Here is a 26,233-nt window from a genome sequence, read left to right as displayed (position 1 = left end):
CCTTAATTCTTTTTTAATCTTTTTAATTCTGGCTCAGTTCCCAGAGAACATTGGCTTTTTTTTTTCCCCCTCTTTGAGAGACAGAGTGAACTCCCATCCACTAAGTAGTTCACTCCCCAGCCACTCACATTTACTAGGGACCAGAGCTGGGAACCAGAACTCAATCCAGGTCTGCCTTCCCTGGTCTGGGGTCTGTATTAGCAGGAAGCTGGAATCGGGAGCCAAAGCCAGGAATCAAGTCCAGGTATTCTGATGTGGGGCACAGGCATTCTAACAGTTGGTACAAATGCCTGCCCTCCCCCCATCATTTTGAATCAACATGATATAAGAAAAGATAGCAATAACCACAATTCAGATCCTTCTAGAAATCTAAGGAAATGTTCACTCTTGAAGATACGGAATTGCAGCATGAAATTGGGAATGTTGTGTCCATTGCAAGTAACTTAAAGCTGATGCTCAAATAACTCCTTCTAAAGTAAGAAAGTCCTGGAATTTTGAGTCAGAATTTTCATTTATTCATTTATTTCACTTGAAAGGCAAGGAGACACCTCCCATCCTCCCATCTGCCTGTTCACTATCCAAAATGCCTGCAGAAGCTAGGGATGAGCCAGGCCAAAGTCAGAAACTCAGACCAGATTTCTCACACGGATAGCAGGGGCCCAACTATAGGGGCTGCCTCCTGAAGTGTGCGTTAGCAGGAAACTGGACCTGAATCCATGCACCCTGACGTGGGATGAGGGCATCCTAAGTGCTGTTTTAATCACTGCGCCAAATATCTGCACACATACACCTTTTAAAGTTATTTCATTTGAAAGGCAGAAAGGGAAAGAATCTTAAAACATCATTTACTAGCTCAGTGAGTTGGATATATCACTTTTTTTGGAGTTTATTTCATCATCTATGAATTGGATAGTAATTCTTATTTTAACTTCTCAAGAATGTTATAAGGCTCAGATAATGTATGTGAACATATCTTAATAAATTTCATATCCAGAAGCCTAACTCATCTAAAAACAGCTAAAGTCATTCATAATTGCCTAATTTATGCATCACTTGAGAAACACCAGAGTCAAACTCTATGCTTACTCTATACTTAAGATTATTAAAGGATTTTTTTTTGATGTGGCCACTATTTGCCAAGTGCTTTGAGATATGATGAGAAACAAAAGAGAAGCCTGTTCCCTGGCCTATGAGCTTATGGTCTAGCATCACAAAAATTTTTAATCATACCAATTTTTATTTTATTGTCTATTCTAGTTCACCAGCCTATGATTATCATGTCATACCTTTAGTAAAAGCCTGCCCAACCTTCTGTACAAATACATTTCAACATCTTTTAGCATCTGCCTGCTAGCAACTTATAATCTAGAACACAAGTCAGTGACTACCGTAGTTTTGTGGCAGATATCAATAGGTGGTTTATTTAGCACTCACCCATCATTTTTCTAGCTTGCTTTTCTGTACTTTAGAAGCTGCGGTGAGGGGTGGGGGAAGAGGGGGACTGTAGTTCTCCAATTCCTTTGCAGCCAGAGTGCTGGCCATGAGATCAGTGGTGTGCCAATAAATGCTTAACAACAGCTGGGAGAGGGGAAGAGCTTGATTTGTAACATTGACCAGTTTGCATGGTACAAACATTCCCTGAGCCACCAAGGTAACTCCACTGCATGTGAGGTAGTTGGAAATGATGCTAACAGTCAAGCTGGCTTGAGAAGCATAGACACTCCAGTTTCCAGCAGTCAGGTGCACCCATTCAAGATGTGGATGCCTCACCTTACCCAGGGAGATGGGATCCCTGCCAAACACCATGGTGGAGGTATCTGATTCTTCTGAGTAGCTAGAGAGTTCTAGCATCCATTTCTGGATGATGCTGACTGACAGAGGTGCTGAGATAGCTTTTGGCTAGAATAGGCCTGGGAGGTGAGATGCATGTTTTTCCTGGTTTGGTATTTCCTGGATATTGTTTCTAGCTATGTGTTATCTAAGCCTGGTTCTGTGGCCCTCAGAGAGATGTATGCTAAATAGTATCCTTTGATCCCTTGCTGCTTCAACTAGCCAGTGTGGCCAGCTTCATAATTGGTGGAGCCCAGGGAAAAATAAAAATGTAGAACCCCTTGCTCAAAAAACACCAAAAATGTGCCATTTTCTATAATAAAACAGTTTTCTTTCTCCTGCTATCATAGTGCTTTCTAATTTGTTTTTCAATGTCATTCTCTTTTTTTAAGATTTTATTTATTTATTTGAAAGAGTTACAGAGAGAGGAGAGGCAGAGAGAGAGAGGTAGGTCTTCCATCTGCTGATTCACTCCCCAGTTGGCCACAACGGCTGGAGATGTGCCAATCCAGAGCCAGGAGCCAGGAGCTTCTTCCGGATCTCCTACATGGGTACAGGGGCCCACTTACTGGGGCCATCCTCCACTGTTTTCCCAGGCCACAGCAGAGAGCTGGATTGGAAGAGAAGCAGCTGGGACTAGAACCAGAACCCTTACGGGATGCCAGCACTGCAGGTGGTGACTTTACCCGCTACACCACAGCGATGGGCCTGTGATGCCATTTTAAAATGCAAATAGAAGAAATAGCATTCTACTTTATGTGGAATCACCAAAATTATACAATTCTTATTTTCTACCTTGTTCATGTATGTGTATCTTATGCTGTCAGGAGAGTGTAAACGCTACCCAAAACTAACTCAATTTTTTATTTTCCTTCTTGTGTGCGTACATTCTGACAATATTCTCTGCCTTCTGCTTACTGATATGTAAGGAAGAACTGGAAGGCAAAGAAACTAACGGTTATCCTATCTTTGGCTGTACCATCATTTTCAGTGTGAACCATTGGCTGATTCAGGGAGGTAGCACCTGAGTAAGAAAGGATATGATAAGATTCTTTAGTCTCATGTTTCATAGAATGCCATTGCCTTCTTTGTGCACCTGAAACAAGTTCTGGTTCAAAAGCATAGCCTTCTGGAATTGTCAGTGCCTCCGCTAAGTCAAATGTCAATGTGGCATGCTTGTCTTGTACTCTGTGACTCTAAGTTCCTGTTCCTCATAAGTCTGCCAGCATCCTGTGATCATGAGGCATTGTGAACACTATATGCACAATATGTGAAAAGGAAGAAAGGACACACGTAATCTCTGCTTGGGTGTGTACTCTGTTGTACCACTGGACTTCACCTAGAAAACACACATTGATACATAAATGTATTAAGATCTTCAAATTGTGACTGTGGAGCATTCCCCACTGGGCACTGTGTGATTACACAGGTCACATTCCCATGATGTCAGTCCTGAGCTTCTCTAAGTAACTTCTGGCATTTGGGTGAAATCACTCTTGTTGTGCAGGATATTTAAACTCCCTGGATACTACCTGCCACTCCCACTGTCAAAAATCCCTCATATGGGTTGGGTGTCTGGCATAGTGGTTAAGATGCTACTTGGGGGCCGGTGCTATGACATAGCAGGTAAAGCTACCAGCATCTGGCTGCTCCACTTCCGATCCAGCTCTCTGCTATGGCCTGGGAATGCAGCAGAAGATGGCCCAAGTCCTTAGGCCCCTGCACCTGCATGGGAGACCTGGAAGAAGCTCCTGGCTCCTGGCTTCAGATTGGCCCAGCTCTGGCCATGGCAGCCATTTGGAAAATGAACCAATGGATGGAAGACCTCATTCATTCTCTCTCTCTTTCTCTCTCTGCCTCTCTGTAACTCTCTGCCTTTCAAATAAATAAGGAAATAAATTACTAAAAAAAAAAAAAAAAAAAAAAAAAAAGATACTGCTTGGGATGACCATATCAGAGTGTCTGGGTTTGAATCCCAGTTCCACTGTCACCCAGTGTGCTGCTAATGCACACCCTGGGAAACAGCTCACGTGCTCTAGTCCCTGACACCAAAAGTGACTTCTGGTACCTAGTCCAGCCAGTGTTGCAGGCGCTTTAGGAGAGAACCAGCTGATGGGAGATTTCTCTGTCTGTCTCTGTCACTCTGTCTTTCAAATAAATATTTAAAAGTTCTTACTTCCAAAAAAAAAAAAAAAAGGAATCCCAACTATTCTAGATACCCCCACAGAAGAGTAGCTGTGTTCTGTTCGGTTTCTAGAGTGAACCCCACTGCTTGCCTGACCATGATTACTACAGATGGGAGGAAGACCATCTAGTGATTTTTGCTAGTGATTCCCAAGCAAGAATAGAATACTACAGAATTTAGTTTAGATTGCAAATTCTTATATCCAAGAGAACAGAATTAGCGTAATTTTTGTTTTCTTGGGGAAACAATAAATAACACCACCTATATTGATGAAGTGAATATTTTATATGAACTTTAAAAAGTGATTAATGGGTTTATGTGTTGAGATAGTGGAAATACATATTTGGTCTTCATACCTGCCGGCATTCAACTCCTAAAAGCCATGGAATATTGAGAGCTAAGTGTCTTTTTTTTTTTCCTAAGAGATTTATTTATTTATTTAAATCTTCCATCCTCTGGTTCACTCCCCAGATGGCTGCCAAGCTTCATCTGGGTCTCACGTGGGTGACAGTGGTCCAAATACCTAGGCCATCTTCTGCTGCTTTTCCCAGGCACATTAGCAGAGAGCTGGATGGGAAGGGGAGCAACTGGGACCAAAACCAGTGCCCATATGGGATGGGGCTGTATGGTTGTGGCTACACTATAAGGCCACAAAAACCAACCCCACTAAGTGCCTTTTTTAAAAAGATTTATTTATTTATTTGAAAGAGTTACAGAGAGGCAGAGGCAGAGAGAGAGAGAGAGAGAAAGAGGGAGAGGGAGAGATCTTCCATCCGCTGTTTCAGTCCCCAGATGGCCACAATGGCCAGAACTGCGCCAATTCGAAGCCAGGAGCCAAGAGTTTCTTCCAGGTCTCCCACGCAGGTACAGGGGTCCAAGGACTTGGACTATCTTCTACTGCTTTCCCAAGTCGTAGAGAACAGATCAGAAGAGAAGCAGCTGGGACTTGAACCTGCACCCTTATGGGATACACTGCAGGTGGTGGCTTTACACACAATGCTACCCCACTAAGTGTCTTTGTATGCTAATGATTTCACTGATAGCTGGCAGCCCATAGGCAGCTTCTGGATGGGGCTGGTCACCAGAAAGACCAAGGCAGCCCCACCCCTCAAACTTTGAGAAGGCTAGAGGGACTAAAGGTTGAGTTGCTCACCAATGACCAGTGATTTAATCAATCGTGCCTGTGTAAGGGAATTTTCCATAAAAAGCCAAAAAAATTGAGTTCTGAGGGCTTCTGGATAGCCTGAGACGGCATGGAAGCTTCATGCCGCTTGCCCTATGCCTTGCCCTATCCATCTCTCTATCTGGTATTCATCAGTATCCTTTATAATAAACCAGTAAACATAAGTGTTTCCTGAGTTCAGTGAACCACTCCAGCAAATTAATCTGACTGAGGAGGGGATTGTAAGAACTCTAGTTTATATGGCCCATTGAATAGAAACACAAGTAGTGGGTCTGTGTTGTGGCACAGGGTGTTAAGCTGCCACCTGTGATGCTGGCATCCCGTATCAGAGCACTGCTCCACTTCCAATGCAGCTCCCTGCTAATGTGCCTAGGAGAGCAGCAGCAGATGACCCAAGTACTTGGACCTCTACCACCCATGTGGGAGGCCTGGATGGAGTTCCGGGTTCCTGGTTTCATCATGGCCATTCAGGGAGTGAACCAGTGGTTAGACGTTATCTCTCCTTCTTCCTCTCCTCCTTACCCTCCTCCCATCACTCTGCTTTTAAAATAAATTTTTAAAAATAAGACACACAGGTAAAACAACCTGGGACAACAATGAGCATCAGAAGGGGAGGTGGACATTGATGGTCTTGGGACTGCAGGATCTGATACTGACTCCAAGTAGATAAGTGTATCAGAATTGGATTGGACTGGACTGGACTAGACTAGACTAGAGTACTCCAGTTAGTACCCCATGCTGCAGCATTGCTTACTCAGCAGGTGTGGGGAAAGGCCCACATACAAGAGCCTGTTTTGAGAGTATAGGAGAAACACAGTTTGGATGTTTTTTCTCTCAGTGTCACATATAAATGGTAGTTGACTCCAGGTAAATAACAATGTCTGGTATTGAAGAAAAAAAAAAAAAAACTATCTTGGGGCCAGTGTAGAGCAGGTAAAGCCACTGCCTGTGATGCTGGCATCCCATATGGGTGCCACTTCATGTCCTGGCTGTTCCATTGCCAATCCAGCTTGCTGCTACTAATGGCCTGGGACAAGAAACAAAAGATAGCCCAAGTATTTGGGCCTCTCGCACTCACATGGGAGACCCAGATGAAACTTCTGGCTCCTGACTTTGATGTGGCCCAGCACTGCCTATTTTGGCCATCTGGGAATGAACCAGCAGATGGAGGCTCTCTCTCTGTTTCTCCCTCTCTCTAACTCCGATTTTTAGAGTAAATAAATAAATCTTTTTAAGAAAATCTTGCCATCATTATCTTTTGTGTCAAATTTAGTTCTTGAGTTCAGAATGTTAACACTAGCATATTACAGCTAAAACATGATAACCCAGATCATTCTGCTTTTTTTGAACTATTAGCCAAGTAAAGATTAAAAAAAAACTAGCCCTGTAAACCTTGCCCTGCTTTTGCTAATGATGAACCTCAGTATTCTTTCCAGTAAAACAGAAATAATACAATACTTACCTTAGGTTGTAAGGCATTTCACCAAAATCCAATTCATTAAAAAATTATCAAAATACATTTATTAATTAGAAATAGACCTGCCATATGATCTAGCAATCCCATTACTGTGCATGTACCTAAAAAACATGAACCCATTTTATGAAATAGATACTGGCTCCACTGGGTTGATAGCAGCACTGTTCACATTAGCCAAAATATGGAATCGACCAAGATGTCAGATGAATGGATAAAAGAAAAAAATATATATATGATATATATAAACACATACAATGGAGTATTATTCAGCTATAAAAAACAATGAAATTCTATCATTTTCAGCAAAAGAAAAAGAGGACATCATGTTGAGTGAAACAAGCCAGACACAGAAAGACAAATGCTGTATGTTCTCCCTTACATGTGGGAGCAGAAATTAAAGAAGGAAATTCACATATATATCAGTCTTGCTGCAAATACAGTGTTTTGTAAAAAAAAAAAATACATTTATTAAAAATATTCAAGATGAATATTCCCTAAAATGAGCATTTGGTAAATATAGCAAACTGATGCTTTAGCAAATTGGCTTTTATGAAATTGGACTGCTTTGCATCCCTATTAAGGATATTATAAGTATTAAATGAAATATTGCTAAAATGAAGAAGTGCTTAGGGGCTGGTGTTGCAGCACGTGTGCTGAGCCGCCACAGGGAACAACTGCATCCAGTATCAGAGTGTTTGGGTTCAAGTCTGCCTCCACTTCCAAAGCAGCTCCCTGCTCATGCACACTCTGGGAGGCAGCAGATGACGGCTGAAGTGCTTGGGTCCCTGCCACCCATGTGGGACACCTGGATGATGTTACTGGCTTTGGCCTGGCCCAGGCATTGGGGGAGTGAACCAGCCAATGGAAGATTCTCTCTCCCCCTCTTTCCCTCTCTCTCTCTCTCCCTCCCCCCTTCAAATAAACATTTTTTTAAAGTGTTTATCAAAGTCTTCAATAAACCTTAGCTGTAATCCTCTCCACATTCAGATTGCCACATCCTGCCCATTATCTCCCAAATATTCCCCATTCCTGTCCACAAATCGTTGTCATTTTGTAGGCCTTCACTACTTTAGCTGGACTGTTGCAGTGGTCTTATGCCCCACATTTGTACAAGGGCGATCTAACATAAATTTTAAATTGTCAAATACAGTTTAAAAAAGAAATCATGGCTTTTGTGACTGACCCTAGGAATTCAGCTTCATTTCTTTTCCCTTTGTTTTCTGCTTACCTGCTAGCACCACTGAAGTATTTGCAGTTTATTAAACATGCCATTCTTTTTGAAGAAGCATCAAATTTCTGGACATTTGTCTTTCTAACCGGAAGACTTTCCTTCTTCTTGTCTCCTAGCAAATTTCTTACTCAGTTGTTACCTAAAATGCTACTTCTTTATAAAGATTTCCCTGTAACAGATTCAGGTATTATTGCTAGGCTTCAGCTGCTGTTTGTGTAGGCTTCTATTTAACACTTATAGCATTGTGGTTATTTGTTGGTTTGTAATTCTCATAGACCATTAACTCCTTTAAAGAGGGGATCATGTCTTAATCTATACTAACTCCTGGTATAGTGCCTAGATTGTAAATCCTTGACATTTGTTGAATTAAAAAAAAAAAAATTAATTATTTACAGCTCTCTCTCTTGCCTTCTCATCATACTTCCATTTTACAAACAAATGTAATCTGAGACACAAAGAAATAAAGCTTATTGAGTGAGAACTCATACCTCCTAACTCCAGATCTATAATTTTTACTCCTGTGCTGTAGAGAATCTTCTAAGTAGAATCTTAGTATCATAGGAAGCAGCATGTCTTGTCAGTGTTTCTCCATCTCCATTCCACTCTAAGTTAGGGACTAGGTAGAAAGGCATAGTAATGTGGAAAGATTTGTGTTTTCTTTCTTGTTTAGTCATTTGACTGCTTCTATTGGTTTTCTAGTAAATTCAGTAAAATCCAAGGTAAATTATCCTTTGTGTCATCCCTTTACTCTCATAGAACTCAGTTTTCTTGACAACTGTAAAATCAAATGTCTGATACATTTAATCCAGTGTTTTTCAGCTAGAGTTGATTAATGCCTCCTGCATTCCCTTTCCCTCCCCCTCCCCAGGACATCTGACAAAATCGAGACTTCTTTAAAAAAAAAAAAAAAAAAAAAAAGAGCTTGTTTATGTTGAAAGGCAGAGCAACAGAGAAAGATCTTCCATCCACTGATTCACTCCCCAAATGCCCACAATAGCCAGCGCTGGACCAAGCCAAAGCCAGGATCCAGGAACTGCATTCAGGTCTCACATGAGTGGCAGGGACTCAAGTACTTGGCCAGCATTTGCTGCCTCCTAGGGTGTGCATTAGCGGGAAGCTGGGTGGGAAGCATCTGGGAAACCCAATCTAAAAGCACTCCAATATGGGATGCAGGTATCCTAAGCATTTGTTTAACACACTCCACCACAACACCTGCCCCTGGAGACGTTTTTGGTTGCCATATCTGAGAGACTGCTCCTGGCATCTAGTAGGTAAGAAGCCAGGGACATGGCTAAAAACATAACAGTGCAAAGGACAGTTTCTACAACACAAAGAATTATCTAATCCATAGTTAATAGTGCAGAGGATGAAAAACCCTGGTCTAGTCTAAAGGAAATTGTTACCCCATGCTTCATCTAATCCTTTGCTTTTAGAAAAGAAACAATGGTGGGAGGGCTGGCGCTGAGGCTCACTTGGTTGATCCTCCACATGCGGCGCCAGCATCCCATATGGGCATCTGCTTCAAGTCCCGGTTGCTCCTCTTCCAGTACAGCTCTATGCTGTGGCCCGGGAGGGCAGTGGATGTTGGCCCAAGTGCTTGGGCGCCAGCACCCACATGGGAGACCAGGAGAAAGCACCTGGCTTCTAGCTTCGGATTGGCCTAGCTCCGGCTGTAGCGGCCATTTGGGGAGTGAACCAACGGAAGGAAATCCTTTTGCTCTTTCTCTCTTACTGTCATCTGTCAAATAAATAAATTTAAAAAAAAATCAGGGAGAACGTATGGAATTTGTCCTTTGGAGACTGGCAAAAAAAAAAAAAAAGAAAGAAAGAAAGAAAGAAACAATGGTGGGAAAACACTCATTCCATCTCAGAGGAATGTGAAACCCTTAAGTAAGTATACCAAACTCTGGAGGCAATTGCTGTCAACTCTGACTAGTCCCAAAAGATTTTATGCAGGTCTCTGGTTTATCCATAGCACTTGCCTGTGTATGAGGTAGGCAGATAAATATTTATTGCATGAATTATTAATAAAATACTGCTTGGCCCCAAAAGTGGAATTTTATTTCTCTCTTTTAAGCCAAAGGGAAGTAAAAATTAATCATGTGGTGATATTTGAATTTCCTAAATAAAGATCTCTCTGTTCTTATCTTTTTAACCAATTAATCTACTCAGTTACTGGGAGAGAGAAAACTTTTCTGAAACAACTCTGCTACTTACATAAATTAACAGTAATAATCTTAAGGGACAAAGCAATGAACCTATAAATTAAAAATTATGTTTGAGGAACAAAAAATTAAAAAAAACAGCTTTCAGAGTAGAGTGTATTAGAACTGATACCTGAGCCCTCCGGAACCCTCATGTAAATTACATACCCAGAATATATAATTTCTGATGGATTATATATAGGCAGGAAGAGACCAAGCACAGAATAGGGATAGATTAAGTTCTCAATTTAAATAATTAAGGTACAAAATATCAGAAACAAGATGTCTATTTGGAGTAACATCTCAAGGTGCTTTCAGTCACCACTGCACTTTCATACTCACAGCTTAACTCAAATTACAGGAAAACTACTAATATTCTGTTATTGACACTGAACTCTCTTGGATTTTGATCCTCATTTCAAAGACCAGAAAAGACTGTTTATTCTAAGATTCATACATAAAGATCAACCCCAGGGACTGGCACCATGGCGGAGAAGGTTAAGCCTCCACCTGCAGTGCCAGCATCCCAAAATGGGCACTGGTTCGAGTCCCAGCTGCTCTGCTTCCGATCCAGCTCCCTGCTGATGCACCTGGGAAAAGCAACAGAAGATGGCCCAACTACTTGGGCCCCTTGAACCCACATGGGAGACCAGAAAGAAGCTCCTGGATCCTGGCTTTGGCTTGGCCCAGCCCTGGTCGATGCAGCCATTTGGAGAGTAAACCAGTGGATGGAAGATAGCTCTCTTTCTATCTCCCTCGCCCTCCCACCTTCCCTCCCTTCTCTCTCTGTATCTCTGCCTCTCAAATAAAAGTAAATCTTTAATGAAAAAAAGACCAACCCATATATTTCCTTTGTTTCCTTGATAAAATGTATTTTTCTAACTTTTAAGGTTTTAAATGCATAGCATAGCAAATATGGAATATTCAGTCCTCCAAGAATCAGTCTGATTAACATTTTAGTCCATTTTTTCTAGAATTTTTTTCTATAAATACAAGGCAGAAATAATGTCCTAGTTTTTCCACTTTGCATTATAGCACAAGCATTTCCCATGCAAATTAAGATTTTTCATATATTTTAATGGCTACAGAATGTTATTGACGTGATAATTTTTTAAAATATTTATTTATTTATTTGAGAGGCAGAGTTGCAGACAGAGGGAGAGACAGAAAGGTCTTCCATCTTCTACTTCACTCTCCAAATGACCACAACGGCCAGAGCTGCGCTGATCTGAAGCCAGGAGCCAGAAACTTCTTCTGGGTTTCTCATGTGGGTGCAGAGGCCCAAGCATTTGAGCCATCTTTCACTGCATTCCCAGGCCATAGCAGAGAGCTAGATTGGAAGAGGAGCAGCCAGGACACCAACCAGGGCCCACCAGCGCCACAGGCGACAGGTTTACCTGCTCTGCCACAGCATCAGCCCTGACATGACAATTTACCTAACCATTTTCTCACTTTTGGCCAATAACAGAATAGTTGACATTTTGTATTATTAGAAATAGCAACACAGGTGTTTGACCTAATAATTATGATGCTGGGTTTGGGACACCTGCATCCTGTTTTAGAATGCCTGTGTTCAAGTCCCGGCTCTGCTCCTGTTTCTAGCTTCTTACTATTGAGCATCTTGGGAGGCAGTAGGTAGTAACTCAATAATTGGGTCCCTGCCACCTATGTAGGAGACCTGGTTTCTGGCTCCTGGCTTCAACCTGGCCATTGTGGGCATCTGGGGACTGAACCAGCAGATAGAAGCTCTCTATCTCTGCCCCTCAAATAAATAGAATAATAGATACCATATGCAGCAATTTTGGGTGGAACATGTTGCTTCACATTGGATCCTATCCTTAACTCTCTCTTCCCAATTTCCTCTTCCTTTCTCCATCTCTTTTGCCCAGTTAACTTTTTTTTTTTTTTAAGATTTATTTATTTATTTTGAAAGTCAGAGAAAGAGAGTGCTTCCTTCTGTTTGCTCCCCAGAGGGCCGCAATGGCCAGCACTGGGCCAGGCTGAAGCCAAGAGCTTCCTCCAGGTCTCCCATGTGGGTTGCAGGGGTCCAAACACTTGGGCCAACTTCCACTGTCCTTCTCAGGCCATTAGCAGGGAACTGGATCTAAAGTGGAACAGCCAGGACACAAACTGACATTGCAGGCTGCGGCCCTACCCACTACAGCACAACACTGACCCCTGCCCAGTTAACTCTTACTGTTTCAGTTAAGAGATCACTTCCTCAGTCTCAAACCCTGGAATTGATTATGACTCTGTTACATCTCTGGCTGTACTGTGTTCCCTTTTTCCACAGCACTTACCTCTAGTTGTCCTGATGTATGTATTTGTATATTATTTGATTAATTTCTATTTCTTCCCTTGGACTCAACAATTCCAATCAGTATTTGGATAAGCACGGATTATAATGTTATATTATAAACAGCCAAGTCGATAAACATGATGTTTTTCATATTACTGTGACAAGATGAGTGAAAGCTTGAGATTGAAATGCAATTAGACAAAAAATATTTATGTGCCTTGCATTATTCTAGATGCTGTGGATATAGAAGTGAAAATGATTTCAGCCTTCATGGTACTTATAGTCCCATGACTATAAATCATGGACTTTTAATCCAATGACTAGTGCAGAAGTCAGCAAACTTTTCCTGGAAAGGGACAAAAGGTATGTATTTTAGGTTTCCTGGGCCACACATCTCTTGAATAGCTTCTCAACTTTGTCACTGTAATACAAAAGCAATCACAGACAATACATAAGCAAGAGTGTGGCTGGGTTCCAATAAAACTTTCTTTAAAATACACACAGTGAGGTGGGCATTGTGGCACATTGGGTTAAGCTACCATTTAGTATGCCCACATTTCACATCAGAGTGCCTAGTTCAATTCCCAGCTACTCCACACTTCCAATCCAACTTCTTACTAATGTACCTGGGAGGCAGCAATGATGACCATGGGTTCCTACCACCCACATGAGAGACAAGAATGGAGTTCCTCCTGGCTCTTGGCTTCTGCCTGGCCTAGCCCTGGCTGCTACAGGCAACTAGGACTTGTGAACCAGTGGAAAATGGAAGATCTCTGTATCCATTTCCCTTTGTCTGATGGTCTGTCTTTCAAATAAATCTTTTTTTTAAAAGATTTATTTATTTGTTTGAGAGGCAGAGTTACAGAGAGGTCTTTCATGTGCTGGTTCACTCCTCAAATGGCTGTAACTGCCAAAGCTGGGCTGATCCAATTCAAAGCCAGGAGTTTCTTCCCAGTCTCCAATGTGGGTACAGGGGCCCAACCACTTGGGTCATCTGCTGCTGCTATCCCAGGTGCATTGGAAGTAGAAGCGAGGACTGGAATCTGAGCCTATATAGGATACCAGCACTGCAGGCAGAGGCCTAACCTACTAAAACGATGGCCCCTCAAATCTAAAAAAAAAAAAAAAGCAGGCTGGATGTGACCCATGTAATATTGTTTATTGACCCCTGGCCTATTTGATAAGACAGCCACTAAACATCTCATTTGGGATAGTGAATACTTCAAAGTAAAAGGATAAGTGTAATGAAGTTACATGGCAGAACTGCCTAGCCTAGTCTAGGGAGAGGATTAAAGGCTTTCTTGGGGAAACTGACTTTAAGATGTGAGGAAGAAGAGGGGTTATCTGGATAAAATCAAGGGCAGTAGGCTCAGTGAATACTTAAAGCATAGAAAAGCACAAATAGAAATTTGTTCTTAAGCTTGATGATTGATAGGAAGAGGATAATGTAAAGAGTGAAAAGACAGATTCAGCACTGAGAAAGTTTCAGAACCCAATACTTCCCTGCAAGAAGGAATCATCAGTGAGGTATAGCGACACTTTGGATATTTATGGATGTGTAGAATATGTAGATTGGGAAATGCTAGTCTAAAGGTTATGGACCTTAAGAGTAGAAGGATCACAATATAAGATCAAAGAATCCCAGGGGAGGCCGGCACCGCGGCTCAATAGGCTAATCCTCCGCCTAGCGGCGCCGGCACACCGGGTTCTAGTCCCGGTCGGGGCGCCGGATTCTGTCCCGGTTGCCCCTCTTCCAGGCCAGCCCTCTGCTGTGGCCAAGGAGTGCAGTGGAGGATGGCCCAAGTGCTTGGGCCCTGCACCCCATGGGAGACCAGGAAAAGCACCTGGCTCCTGGCTCCTGCCATCGGATCAGCGCGGTGCGCCGGCCGCAGCGCACTGGCCGCGGCGGCCATTGGAGGGTGAACCATCGGCAAAGGAAGACCTTTCTCTCTGTCTCTCTCTCTCACTGTCCACTCTGCCTGTCAAAAAAAAAAAAAAAAAAAAAAAAAAAATCCCAGGGGAAAAGTTTCAGGAACAGGTTGGTAGTTTTGAATGTTTAAAAGAGCTGTTGCTCAAGGCAGATTTTCTTGACTGGGAAGGAATGCAGGTGAGAGAATTCAGTCACTCTTGACCTAGCACAGGGTGAGCCTGACCTGGCTGTTTAAAGATTGCAGTGAGCAGGAGTATGTATCTTTCTGTCATTACATACTCAGAATAAAAATACTGTAAAATTGGAATATAAGCAAAAGTTATAGTTGAGGCTTCATAGATTACAATACACCAGCCCAACTGTTATCACTCACTCACCTATATTAAACATTTCTAAGCTTTTTATATTACCATTTTAATTTTTTATTCACTTATTTATAAAGTCCTGTGTTAGATGCTGTGGGTGATTTTTTAGAAAGGTAAGACATGTCTCTAGGCTCAAGCATTATGTAATTGACCAGTAAGTTGTAAGTTTCTTAGGAGTAGGAGTCATTTGACATTTCCCAGACAAGTGTTTGGTACTGAAGAAATAATTTCTCCCTGCCCTCTGTGTCACACCATTTGGTGAGCAAATGATGTCCAAAGAGCCCCTTCTTTATGACTGGGACAAAACATGCCGCTTTCAGAGACAGCCAGTGATATTCTGAAGTCATCAGTATCAGTAAGGTTTAGCTTGCTGAAGGTAGAGGTTCTTTGTGTAAAGGTCAGTCTGTCAGGTAAAGAATGCTACTCTCCTTTAAAGATTATCTTTCAAAAAAAAAGCCTTTGTGTGTTTTTATACTTAAAAAAAAAAGAAGTAGTAGGAAACTGTATGCAGTGGTCTTACTAAATATTTTCAAATCAGAAGTGGAGCGATTGAGTTGGAATTTATTTTTAAAACATTTATTTTCATAAATTCACAAGAGCAGAAGCTGAGACGTTTCTTGCCTGAATTAGCAGGCAATTTCATTCTCCGTTCATCTTTAGCAGAGAAAATCTAGCCTAAGGATGAAAATGTGAACCAGAGGTTCTTGCCAAGTCCAAAAAGTGGAACAAAGATTAGTTTTATGAATGAAGAAAAACGTTACTCATTTTTCTAAGCAGCTGCTTGCTTCTCCATTTGTATGAACTGTTTTTATACTGAAACCTATAGAGAAGGGGAAAGGAGCCCTCCTCTAGAATATCTGCTCCCCTGTTCTAAGCATATCCAAAGTCCTTCAAGACTTAATTTATGAAAGACTTGGGTACTTGGCTTATAGTCTTATTCCACCTTAACTCTACACTCATCCTGAGTGAATTCATCACCCAAGTAGATAGCCTGTCTAATACTGGTTGGGAAGGGAAGGTTACACCTTGTAACATGTTAGTCTCTACTGTCTGAACCTCATGCCCTGTAAAGCCAGGTTGTGGTGGTATAAATTCTCCTTTGTGTGCCCAATATTAGCAATTCCTTGGCATGCTCCTCTCCAGTGATCCCACTTTCTTTCAGTCACTCACCTCTGTTACCGCACTTTAAATCTTGCCATATGTCCAGTGTGTTTCACCTTTAACTTTGCAGATGCAGACTTCGTGTTCTCTGGCCACAGCTTTCGTTTGAGCTCTCTCAGTTCCTTGCACTGTTGCCCTTCTCATTTCAGCCTGACATCTCATCTCCAGTGCTCTTCCCCACTTCAAGGTAGCGAGTCACTCTTCTCTGATTTCTCTAACTTCGGATCTCTTGCCATTGACTTTTCTTTTGTCTCCTTGTCAGGCTTCTGCGTTTACTTCATTTCATCTCCCACTGCATTCTATATTAAATTGGGTTGACACTCCTTTGCCAGGAACCACAAACCCTTTGCTGTCACTCACCTAGCCAAACACAAAATCTGTGTGCCTACACACAGATTGCTGCCTGCACCCAAACATAGGAAAAATAACACTGCAGCCCAGATTGGCATTTCAACACTGTGTATTCAGGATCTCAAACTTCAGCTAGATTCCTCTCTATCCATATTATTGGGAAGAGAAGATGCATTGAATTGTACATATTAGTCTCTGCCATCTGAACCTCATACTATATATGCCAAAATATGGTGTTATAAATTCTTCCTTGCATACCAGAAATCAGTATAGGCCGAATCATTTTGGTCAACATTACGGTGTATCTGAATCTCCAGTTACGCTTTTGTGTTTTTTTGTTTTTCATGACAGTTTTGGGTTTAGTTCATCTGATAAGGTAATTTGGTAATATTTTATATTAACTAACCTTTGATTAGTCAAAAAGAGCATGTCTCTGACATTGTGGGATGAAATTATAACTGAAGGAAAATAACTGCTGAGAATAGTTAAGCTATGAGGCTTTTGTAGGCTGAAGCAGCCTATAGAAGTAATGCAGGGTTGGAGAGTTAGGCTTAGGTCCTAGAGTCATTTGCTTTTTGCCTTTCCCAGCTTCCCCTTTCCATAGTTTCTGATTCTACAGATTTTCTAAAAATCACACTTTCTTTTCTTTTTTCTTCCTTATAGCAAGCAACATTACTTGGTGAGGAATAGTGATGAGCACAGTCAATGTATATATAAGTTCACTTATTAGATGGCAGTGAGGGTTTAGGCTCTGCAGGCCAGCTTTCCTACTTAACCTGCTCTGTGACTTTGGACATATTACTTCCCTGTGCCTCATTCTTCCATGTGATACACAGATGATAATAGTACCTACCTTCCAGTGTTGTGAGATTTAATTACCCATATTAAATAAGTTAATACCTTGGACTGGCAAGCACTCAATAACTAAGCCATTCATAATTTAGAAGCAGCTTCTCTATTTCCTAAAATATACTTATTCATTAACAAGAGAGTAATGATGAAAACTGGGAGCCATTAAAATTCTACTGATTGGATGTAAAAAGGCGACTCAGAATTGCAAAAGAGCCGAGAAATTATTTAGACATTGGTTCTTAATCAATCATATGCATCAGAATTACTTAGGAGAAATTGGAAAGATACATTACCCAAACCCTCCATTCTCACATCTACCAAGTCAGAATGGCCACAGGCAAAGCTAGTGCAGTCTTCCTGTCAAGAACCACTGAAATAATTCAAGTCTTTAGATTTAATGAAGAAGAGATTGAGACTTAGAGAGTGCAAATGATTTACATGCAACCCCACAGGGTAAGTGGGAACCAGATTACCTAGTTCCTTGGTGAGTGATCTTCCTATTCTTTTACACTGCCTACCAAACATAATAACTTTTAAAAAATCTAGCATAAAAAAAAAAACCTAAGATGACAGTTAATTCTTTTCTCAATAATATCAGAAAATAATATATAACATATATGTACTATAATTATTCGTATAATGATTCATTAATTATATTCATATACTAATAATGATATATATAATATAAATATATGTAAGATTGTACTTTATTCAGCATTTAATTCAAAATGACAAAAATTTGTTTTATGGGGCCAGCGCACCTGCAACACTGGAATCCCATATGGGTGCCAGCTATTCCCAGCTGCTCCTCTTCCTAGCCAACTCTCAACTATGGCCTGGGAAAACAGTAGAAGATGGCCCAAGTGCTTGGGCCCATGCACCCATGTGGGAGACCCAGAAGAAGCTCCAGATCAGCTCAGCTCCAGTGGTTGCAGCCATCTGGGGAACCAGCAGGTGGAAGACCTTTCTCTCTGTCTCTCCCTCTCTCTGTCTGTAACTCTGCCTCTCAAATAAATAAGGACTTTTGCACATATAGAGTAGGATTTAAGTGAATTTTGCAGTGTTCTTCATGTGGACATTAGTCTTTGCCATTCTGCTTGCTGCTAATTATTGCATGAAAACACTGTGTGTAGCAGAGCTGTTCAATCCAACCTCACAGATTGACAGGCAAGCAAATGTTTTGTAGGCTAGGTAGCTGTAGGAATTAAAACTGTGGAGTGTTCAGTATCAAAATATACACTTCTTATAATTAGATGTTTTGTTTTTTACATTTTTAAGGTTTTTTTAAGCCATTGTAAAATATTCTTAGAATTTTCTAGTCTATAAATTGTGGATATAGGAAAATCAGTAGTTACTAGGTACAGTGTTCTTACTACACCTTAAATTTAAACAATATTGCAAGAAAAGAATGTTATGAGATTTTGTATTTGCAATTGGGTGCTAAGCTGTTATTAGCTGCTGTGATTTAGATGTTGTTTGTCCCCCAAAGGTTCAGGTGTTGGAAGTGGATCCCCGGAGAGATGGAATCTTTTAGAGGTGGAGCCTAGTGAGTAGTCCAATTTGGGGCATGCGTATGAAAAGCATTAAGCTAAGTAGTTCTGTACAACCCCTTGGTAGACCCCTCTTGTGAGAGAATTGTTAGAAAGCCTGAGCGTGGCCCCACCAAGCTCTTGCTTTCTAAGGAAGAGATTGTTTCCTCCCTCCACCATGATGTGATGCCGCCAAGAGTCCTCATTAGACCTGAGCTGATCCAGCTCCATGCCCTTGAGGCCCCCGAACAGTGAGCTAAATAAACCCCTTTTCTTTACAATATTAGTCTCTCACGTATTTCATTTAGCAATGAAATCTTGACTAATACATTATATTTCTAAAAATATATTTTCTGTATCCATAATATAAATGAACAAAAAAATACATTATAATTTGTATGTGAACTTGTGCAAATGTGTGAAACAAATTAAGGTGACAGTACAGAAGCAAGAAAATGGAGCTCAAGCTCAGCCTCAATCCATTTCTCAAAGCAGGTGCTTTTTAATTTCTCTACATTTGCTATTACAGATTTTTTATTTTCATGTATGTGTTTCTTTGCTGGAGATGATAAATGGCTGCTAACCTAACTTCTAATTCTTAGGCAACTCCATTTGACTACTCACTTTGATAAATGTTATATATAGACCCTCACCACACTCCTTAAAAAAAAAAAAAAAGAAAATCTCCACCATCCCGGGTTCCCATCGTCCTGTTTTTTGTTTGTTTGTTTGTTTTTAAGATTTATTTGTTTTACTTGAAAGTCAGAGTAACACAGAGAGAGAAGGAGAGGCACAGGGAGAGAGAAAGAGGTCCTCCATCCACTGGTTCACTATCCAATTGGCCGCAACGACCGGAGCTGCACAGATCTGAAGCCGGGAGCCAGGAGCTTCTTCTGAGTCTCCCATGCGGATGCAGGGGCCCAAGGGCTTGAGCCATCTTCTACTGCTTTCCCAGGCCATAGCAGAGAGCTGGATAGGAAGTGGAGCAGCCAAGGCACAAGCCAGTACCCATATGGGATGCCGGCACTGCAGGTGATGGCTTAACCTGCTACGCCACAGCGCCGGCCTCCCATCATCCTGTTTCACACACAGCCTGGCTACTTCAAGAGGACCAGTCTCAAGCATTAGCCCTTTATTATAAATGTCCATTTATTCATGTGTTCATCAGCTTTTATTTATTTATATGAAAAGTAGAGATACAGAGAGAGAAAGAGAGATCTTCCATCCGCTGGTTCACTCCCCATATGGCCACAACAGGAGCTTCCCCCGGGTCTTCCAAGTGGGTGCAGGGGCCCATGTACTTAGGTCAGCTTCTGCTCTCACAGGCACATCAGCAGGGATCTGAATCAGAGGTGGATCAACCAGGACTCAACCAGTGCCCATTTGCGATGCCAGCACTGCAAGTAGAACCTTCTATGCCACAGCGCTGGCCCTTCATCAGCTTTTACTTATCACCAACTATATGTAAGATACTATAGAAATTTCTGGATGATGCAGAGATTACCTACAGATCTCTGTAAAGATCTTAAAATCTGATAGAACAAATAATTCATGTGTATAGTATTTTAAGATAGTATGTGTTCTATTAGGAAGTTATTTATGCAAACAGGACAGTAATTAACAAGAGCTGCAATAGAAAGAGCCTTAACCAAGAAATTAAGAGGGCCTTGCACTGTAGCATAATGGGCTAAGCCTCTGCCTGTGGCACTGGCACCCCATCTGGATGCAGGTTCATGTCTCGGCTGTTCCTCTTCCAATCCAGCTCTCTGCTTATGGCCTGAGAAAGCAGTGGAAGATGGCCCAAGTGATTGGATCCCTAGCCAGTGGCTCCTGGCTTTGGATCTGCTCAGCTCCAGCTGTTGTAGCCATCTGGGGAGTGAACCAGCAAATGGAAGATTTTTCTCTGTCTCTCCCTCTCTGTCTATAGCTTTGCCTCTCAAATAAATAAAATCTTTAAAAAAAAAAGAAAGAAATTAAGAAACAAGGAGTACATGAGAATATTACCAGTGAGAATCTGGAGTCATAAAAAAGTCATAAAAAAGATTGGGAACACTGACAGATGGTAATCTTAATGAGACCGAATATCAGGTAGAGACACACCATGAGAAAGAGACATTTCAGAAAGTAAAATCAAAAAGAGCAGAAAAAGTAAATTATGTTCAAGAAACCTTATACATCCAGCCTGGTCAATGGTGTAAGTGAGGAATAGGAAAAAAACCTGGAAAGCTTGGTTAGAACCAGGTTACAGAAAACTTTGATAATGGGCTTCATTTAGCACTGGTGTACAAGAAGAATTTGGTGGTGAGGAGATAGGCAGAGACTGCAGACTAGTAATCTAAAGTAGGAAGAGCCTGGAAATGGAAGACTTTATTCATTTCATTAAGTACCTCTTTGTGTGAGGCACTGTGCTAGGTGCTGGGGATGCAGTGAGGACTAGATCCTTGCCAAGAGGAAGTTTCCAGTCTAGTCATAGACATTGGCCTCAAAGGTTCCTCTGTGTACAACCTTGGCCTGCTAATGCTGATCCTTGCCTGATTACTAGGGAATTGGGTCCTCACTGTACATGAATGTATTCTGTACCCTCTAAAATGGCTTCCATTTTTGAGTCAACTAAGACAAAAAGATCCTAACTGCTGTATATAAAGCAAAGCAATTTAAATAAGACAAGAATACTACACTAGACAAAGTAAAGAGGAAAATGATGTGTGTGTCAAAGAAATAAATGAAGATGATGTAGAGAATGAATTGGAAGTTATATTAGTGGTAACAAAATGAGTGAAGAGGCTTTTGTAGTAATCCGCCTGTTTCATTATAGGTCTGAACTAAGATAATATGAAAGGAAGAGGACTCCTTGGTGGCTATGTCCACTGTAATCCTTTCTGTCACTCCCATGATATAACTAAGGAGTGGATAGGTTACTCCTGTTTGGAACTGACTATTGAACAGAGGGCCACAAAAACCACAGGAAACAGTTCACTTCTTCAGACAGAGTCGATAGTGCTCCTGTCAAGTAGTCTCTTTTCTGGTCCCTTTCTAACTTGAACATGGTTCTACAGCCTTCACGTTGATTCTGCAAACCTCTTGATAAATCCTTGGTTTTGCTTTAGTTAGCTGAAATTGTTTCCTAGTGCTTATAATCAAAAAGCCATAACTGACATTGTATGTGATTTGAGGCACTTACGGATAACGAGGTAGAGGCTGTTGGAAACAGGAACTAGACAAGTGGTTCCTGAAGCGTGGTCACTGAGATAGTATAAGCATCACCTGAGAGCTTCTTAGAAATGCATATTCTGAGTGCCCACCCCAGACCTACTGAATATGACATTCTGGAAATGGGGCCCCAGCCACCTGAATATTAACAAGCCCTCTGAGTAATTCTAATACATACTGTTGTCTGACAACCAGCTGAACTAGAGCTTCAGTGGGAGATGAGATGTAGAGACAAAGGCTTGTGAATCACATTTGTGATAGTCACTGTTGGGGGAATCAGCCATCCTCCTGGGACCATCTGGCTTGCTTGGGCCTATCTGACTCTCCCATGGAGATGGAAACAGTATTTTAGAGAACAAACACACAGGTCTCTTGAGACCCAGATTTCAAACTTCTGCCTCATTCTTTTGACCAAAGCAATTTACATGGCCAAGCCTATAATCAAGAATTAGGGAAGTGGAATTCACCTTGTTAGACAAATTGCAAACTGACAAAGAGCATGGGTTTCTGGGGTTGGGGAGTGGATGAAGAATCAGTGCCTCTAACACCACAGTAGGGATGACCTGCATGTGCCTAAAAGTAGAGCGGAAGGCATATGTAGAATGAGGAAAAAAGGAAAGGAAGTAAGGAGGAAGACCAATGACATAGGTCAGAGAATTGACCTTTGAAGAGGAAGCCTACTTCTGGGAATGCAAAGAAGGGAATTTGGATTGGATTTAGCAGATTAAGACACCAGATGCCTAGTTAAAATTGGATTTCCATTAAACAATAACTTTTCAGTATTAAGTATGTTTCATGAAATATTTGGCTTTCAGTATATTTGCTATTTTTTACTATCTGAAATGCCATTTAAGTATGTAATGTAATATGTGAGACGTACTTGTATTAAAATAATCCTCATTATTTGACAATCAAATTTAACTGGACATCCTATGTTTTATCAGGCAGCCTACTTTGGTTAGATTTAAAATAATTGTTTGATAAAAGGATCTACAAAGGGAAAGATGGGTGTATTTTGGGATTTAGTTCTGGAAAAAAAAGTTTGAAACAGCTTTTGTGGAGTCTGAAGTATCAGTGAAAAGACTGCTGAGCAGTAGAGAAGTTCCACATAAAAACAGGCAGTCTGACTTTTTCTTGTATTTAATCAGCAGTAAAATGTCACTGCTGGGGAGAAGTAGTGGCAGACATGTCTGATACAGGGGACCACCTTGGTTTGACTTCAGCAGGAGAGACCCGTACAGGAGGTTTGAGCATAACTGAGATGACTGGGGTCTGGGCTGATCAGCAAAGCAGGCAAAACCAACAGGTGAATTGGGAGGAACTGAGAGTCTAGCAGTCACAGTGAGTCAGTAGAAGGGAGCTCACGGAGTGTGAATCCACAGATTGGAGGAATTGTTCTGTATCATAAAGTCCAGTTTCACGTTATAGAACTGGAGCTCTGGAGACAAGGTACCTGGTTTTGACTTCTGGTTGTGTGACCTTGGTCAAGAAATTTAACTTCCTGTACCTTAGCTCTGTATTTGTAAAACAGGAATAATAATGGTTCTTACCTCATAGGGTTGTTGTAAGGATTGAGTGAAAAAAAATGTGAAATATCTAGAATAATGTCTGACATAGTAAGCCCTCACATGTTTGCTGTTTTATTATTTTAAATACAACTTAGGGACAGGCGTTTAGCCTAGTGGTTAAAAAACTAGTTAAGATGCGTGCTTCCCACATTGGAGTACCTGGGTTTCCTTGTTGGCTCTGGCTCCTGATTCCAGCTTCCTGCTAATGCAGAACCTGAGAGGAAGTGGTGATGACTCAAGTAATTGGGCCCTTGCCACCACTATGGGAGACCAGGATGAAGTTTTGGTTCCTGGATTTGCCCTGGCCCTGATCTTGCTGTTGTGGTGTTTTGGGAAATAAACCATTGAATGGAAGATGTAAGCCCCCTTCCCAAACCCCTCCCTGTTTGTGTGTATGTGTGTGTGTGTGTGTGTGTGTCCTTCTCCGTTACTCTGCATTTCAAATAAATCTTTTTTTAAAAAACTAAATGTTAAAAAATTACACTTAGGGGCCAGTGCCGTGACTCACTTGGTTAATCCTCCACCTGCGGTGCCGGCATCCCATATGGGCACCAAGTTCTAGTCCCGGTTGCTCCTCTTCCAGTCCAGTGCTCTGCTGTGGCCCAGGAAGGCAGTAGAGGATGGCCCAAGTGCTTGGGCACTTGCACCCGCATGGGAGACCAGGAGGAAGCACCTGGCTCCTGGCTTTGGATCGGCGTAGCCCCGGCCGTAGCGGCCATTTGAGGGGTGAACCAACAGAAGGAAGACCTTTCTGTCTCTCTCTCACTGTCTAACTCTATCTGTCAAATAAATAAACAAATAAATATTACATTAAACCCATAATCAATAAATATGAATGCCTTAGAGAATGTGAAAGAAAAAGTGGCAGGGCTGGCACTGTGGTGTAGCAGGTAAAGCTGCCACCTAGGGTACCAGAATCCCATATGGGGACCAGTTTGAATCCTGGCTGGTCCACTTCTAATCCAGCTCCTTGCTAATGGCTTGAAAAAGCAGCAGAGGATGGCCCAGGTATTTGGGTTCTTGCACTCACATGGGAGACCCAGAGGAAGCTCCTGATTCATGGCTTCAGATGAAACCATTTCTCTCTCTCTCCTTCCCTCCCTCCATCTCTCTCTGTAACTCTGCCTTCCAAGTAAATAATTATTTTTTTAAAAAAGTGATAAGTAATAGTATATATTTTCTTCTTGGCTAACAAATGTTATGTTTGGTAAATATGTATCTGTTAAAGTATTGTTAAACAACCTTTATCATTTAAGGTTGTTTTCTGTATTGTTGTTACAAGAAAATCATTATAATGCTCAAGTCATATCTGTCTTATTTTCCCGTAGGTGACCCTGCTTTGGGAATTTCTTAGTTTGAGGAATTCCTCTGGGCTCTGCCACCCAGCAAGTTAAAGAAGACAAGATTCCTCCCAGGGGGTTGTGGTTCTGGGAATGTGAACAGCTTGTTTTCATGAGATCTGTACCCTGATCTGGCTTACTGTTAGGAGCTGCAGTAGTGAAGTTGGTTGTGTTTTGTTAGTTGTTTTTTTCTAGCATACATACCTATTTTTGTAAGTTACTTGCATATAAAGGTTGTTGAAAAGCAAAAGTTTTATGCAGATGTTTAGTTACTCGAAGAAAAATGAAAACTATATGAAGTAATTATTCATATGTTATAGTTTTCTAAAAGAAGCAAAAGTATTAATTGATGCTGTTGTCTGGGAAGAAAATGAAGACCAGAAAATGACCATGCTCTTAGGGTTTGAAAATAAAGTAATATTGTTCTCTGTTTGAAGGGAGCCTTCTAAGGAGTTACCACGGTCTCATACACCATCGACTTAAATGCATTCTTTATCTTTAAAAGGAAGCAGAATAGAATCATTGAGTAAATCACATGTGTTCACAGTCTTGTCTGGTGTAATCATATACTACACAAACACATTATTCTGTTGTCAGGAGGGTAAGGGGACCTCTGAAGCAGGACTTGCCCTTGAGGAGACCTTTTTCTGTTTAAAGAATAGTGCAGTGAAAGACCACACAGTAAAAGATAACAGGAAAGATCTCCCAGGCCTTCCCCCACCTTTGTACTTTCTCATTCTCCTTTGTTCTCTAAGGACATCTGTTGTAATGATTATTCTGGTTAACTCATAGGTACATAGCAGAAGGCGTATCATATTTCATTTATTATTTTGTCTACTATAATTATTGCTCTCTTATATCATACCACTGTGGGCTTGTAAAATATTTTGTTTTTGAAAGTATGTTAAAGAAATGTATTAATTAAAAAAAAAGAAATATGTTAATTGGCTATAGATATCTAAAGAGTAAATGTTTTAACTCTGAATTTAATAAAATTATGTCTTAGGAAGACTAATAGTCTTCTATTAAGCTACATCCTGAAGAGTTAAATATACAAAAAAGATATTTGAAAATATAATTTTTCCTATTTATGTTAATTACAGTGGACTTTTAGATACTTTAAAATAAAGTGAAAATATATAAAGATGGTCACTGTTGAGATGTTTTATTTGAAAAGTTGATTAGAGTATGTATTTTGCTTAAGCTTCTGAAAGTTCTATTTGGTAGTTAAATCATATATCAGAGTGACAATTAAAGCAAAGTAAAATCGAAAATGGAATAATCTTTTCAGAAATGTACAAAAGATCCTTCATTTACACCCAACTTTGAAAGGAGACCTGCCTCAATTCAGTTCTGTTTTATGTTGTATAATGATTTTTTTTAATGTCATACTTGGGTATTTGAAAGACACTCTTAATTAAGAACAGCAATGATGTAAGATTTCGGAATATCTAAAATGGATGTATTATTTCAAATGTTTTCAACATTTTGATAGTTGACTTGCTGTGTACATTGTTG

At 40.9% G+C, this 26,233-nt stretch overlaps 1 protein-coding gene across 1 annotated transcript in view; it reads left to right on the top strand.

The window, feature by feature from the left end:
- The window catches only part of LOC127493250 (uncharacterized), a 29,052-nt gene extending 3,193 nt beyond the window's left edge, over positions 1-25,859 (top strand). Inside the window, exons 3-5 of the mRNA XM_089333531.1 lie at positions 15,936-16,052; positions 18,558-18,614; positions 24,704-25,859. Coding sequence (XP_089189657.1) covers positions 15,936-16,052; positions 18,558-18,614; position 24,704 — 175 coding nt within the window. The 3' untranslated portion in view covers positions 24,705-25,859. The remainder of the gene's footprint in view (positions 1-15,935; positions 16,053-18,557; positions 18,615-24,703) is intronic.
- Positions 25,860-26,233: the final 374 nt, after the last annotated feature.

The sequence above is a fragment of the Oryctolagus cuniculus genome, chromosome 5 (genome assembly GCF_051225735.1).
Source record: "Oryctolagus cuniculus isolate XC-2025 breed Fujian yellow rabbit chromosome 5, ASM5122573v1, whole genome shotgun sequence".
In the NCBI taxonomy this organism is placed as follows: Eukaryota; Metazoa; Chordata; class Mammalia; order Lagomorpha; family Leporidae; genus Oryctolagus; species Oryctolagus cuniculus.
The sequence above is the reverse complement of the archived record's forward strand: the minus strand, read 5'-3'. Positions and strand labels throughout refer to the sequence as shown.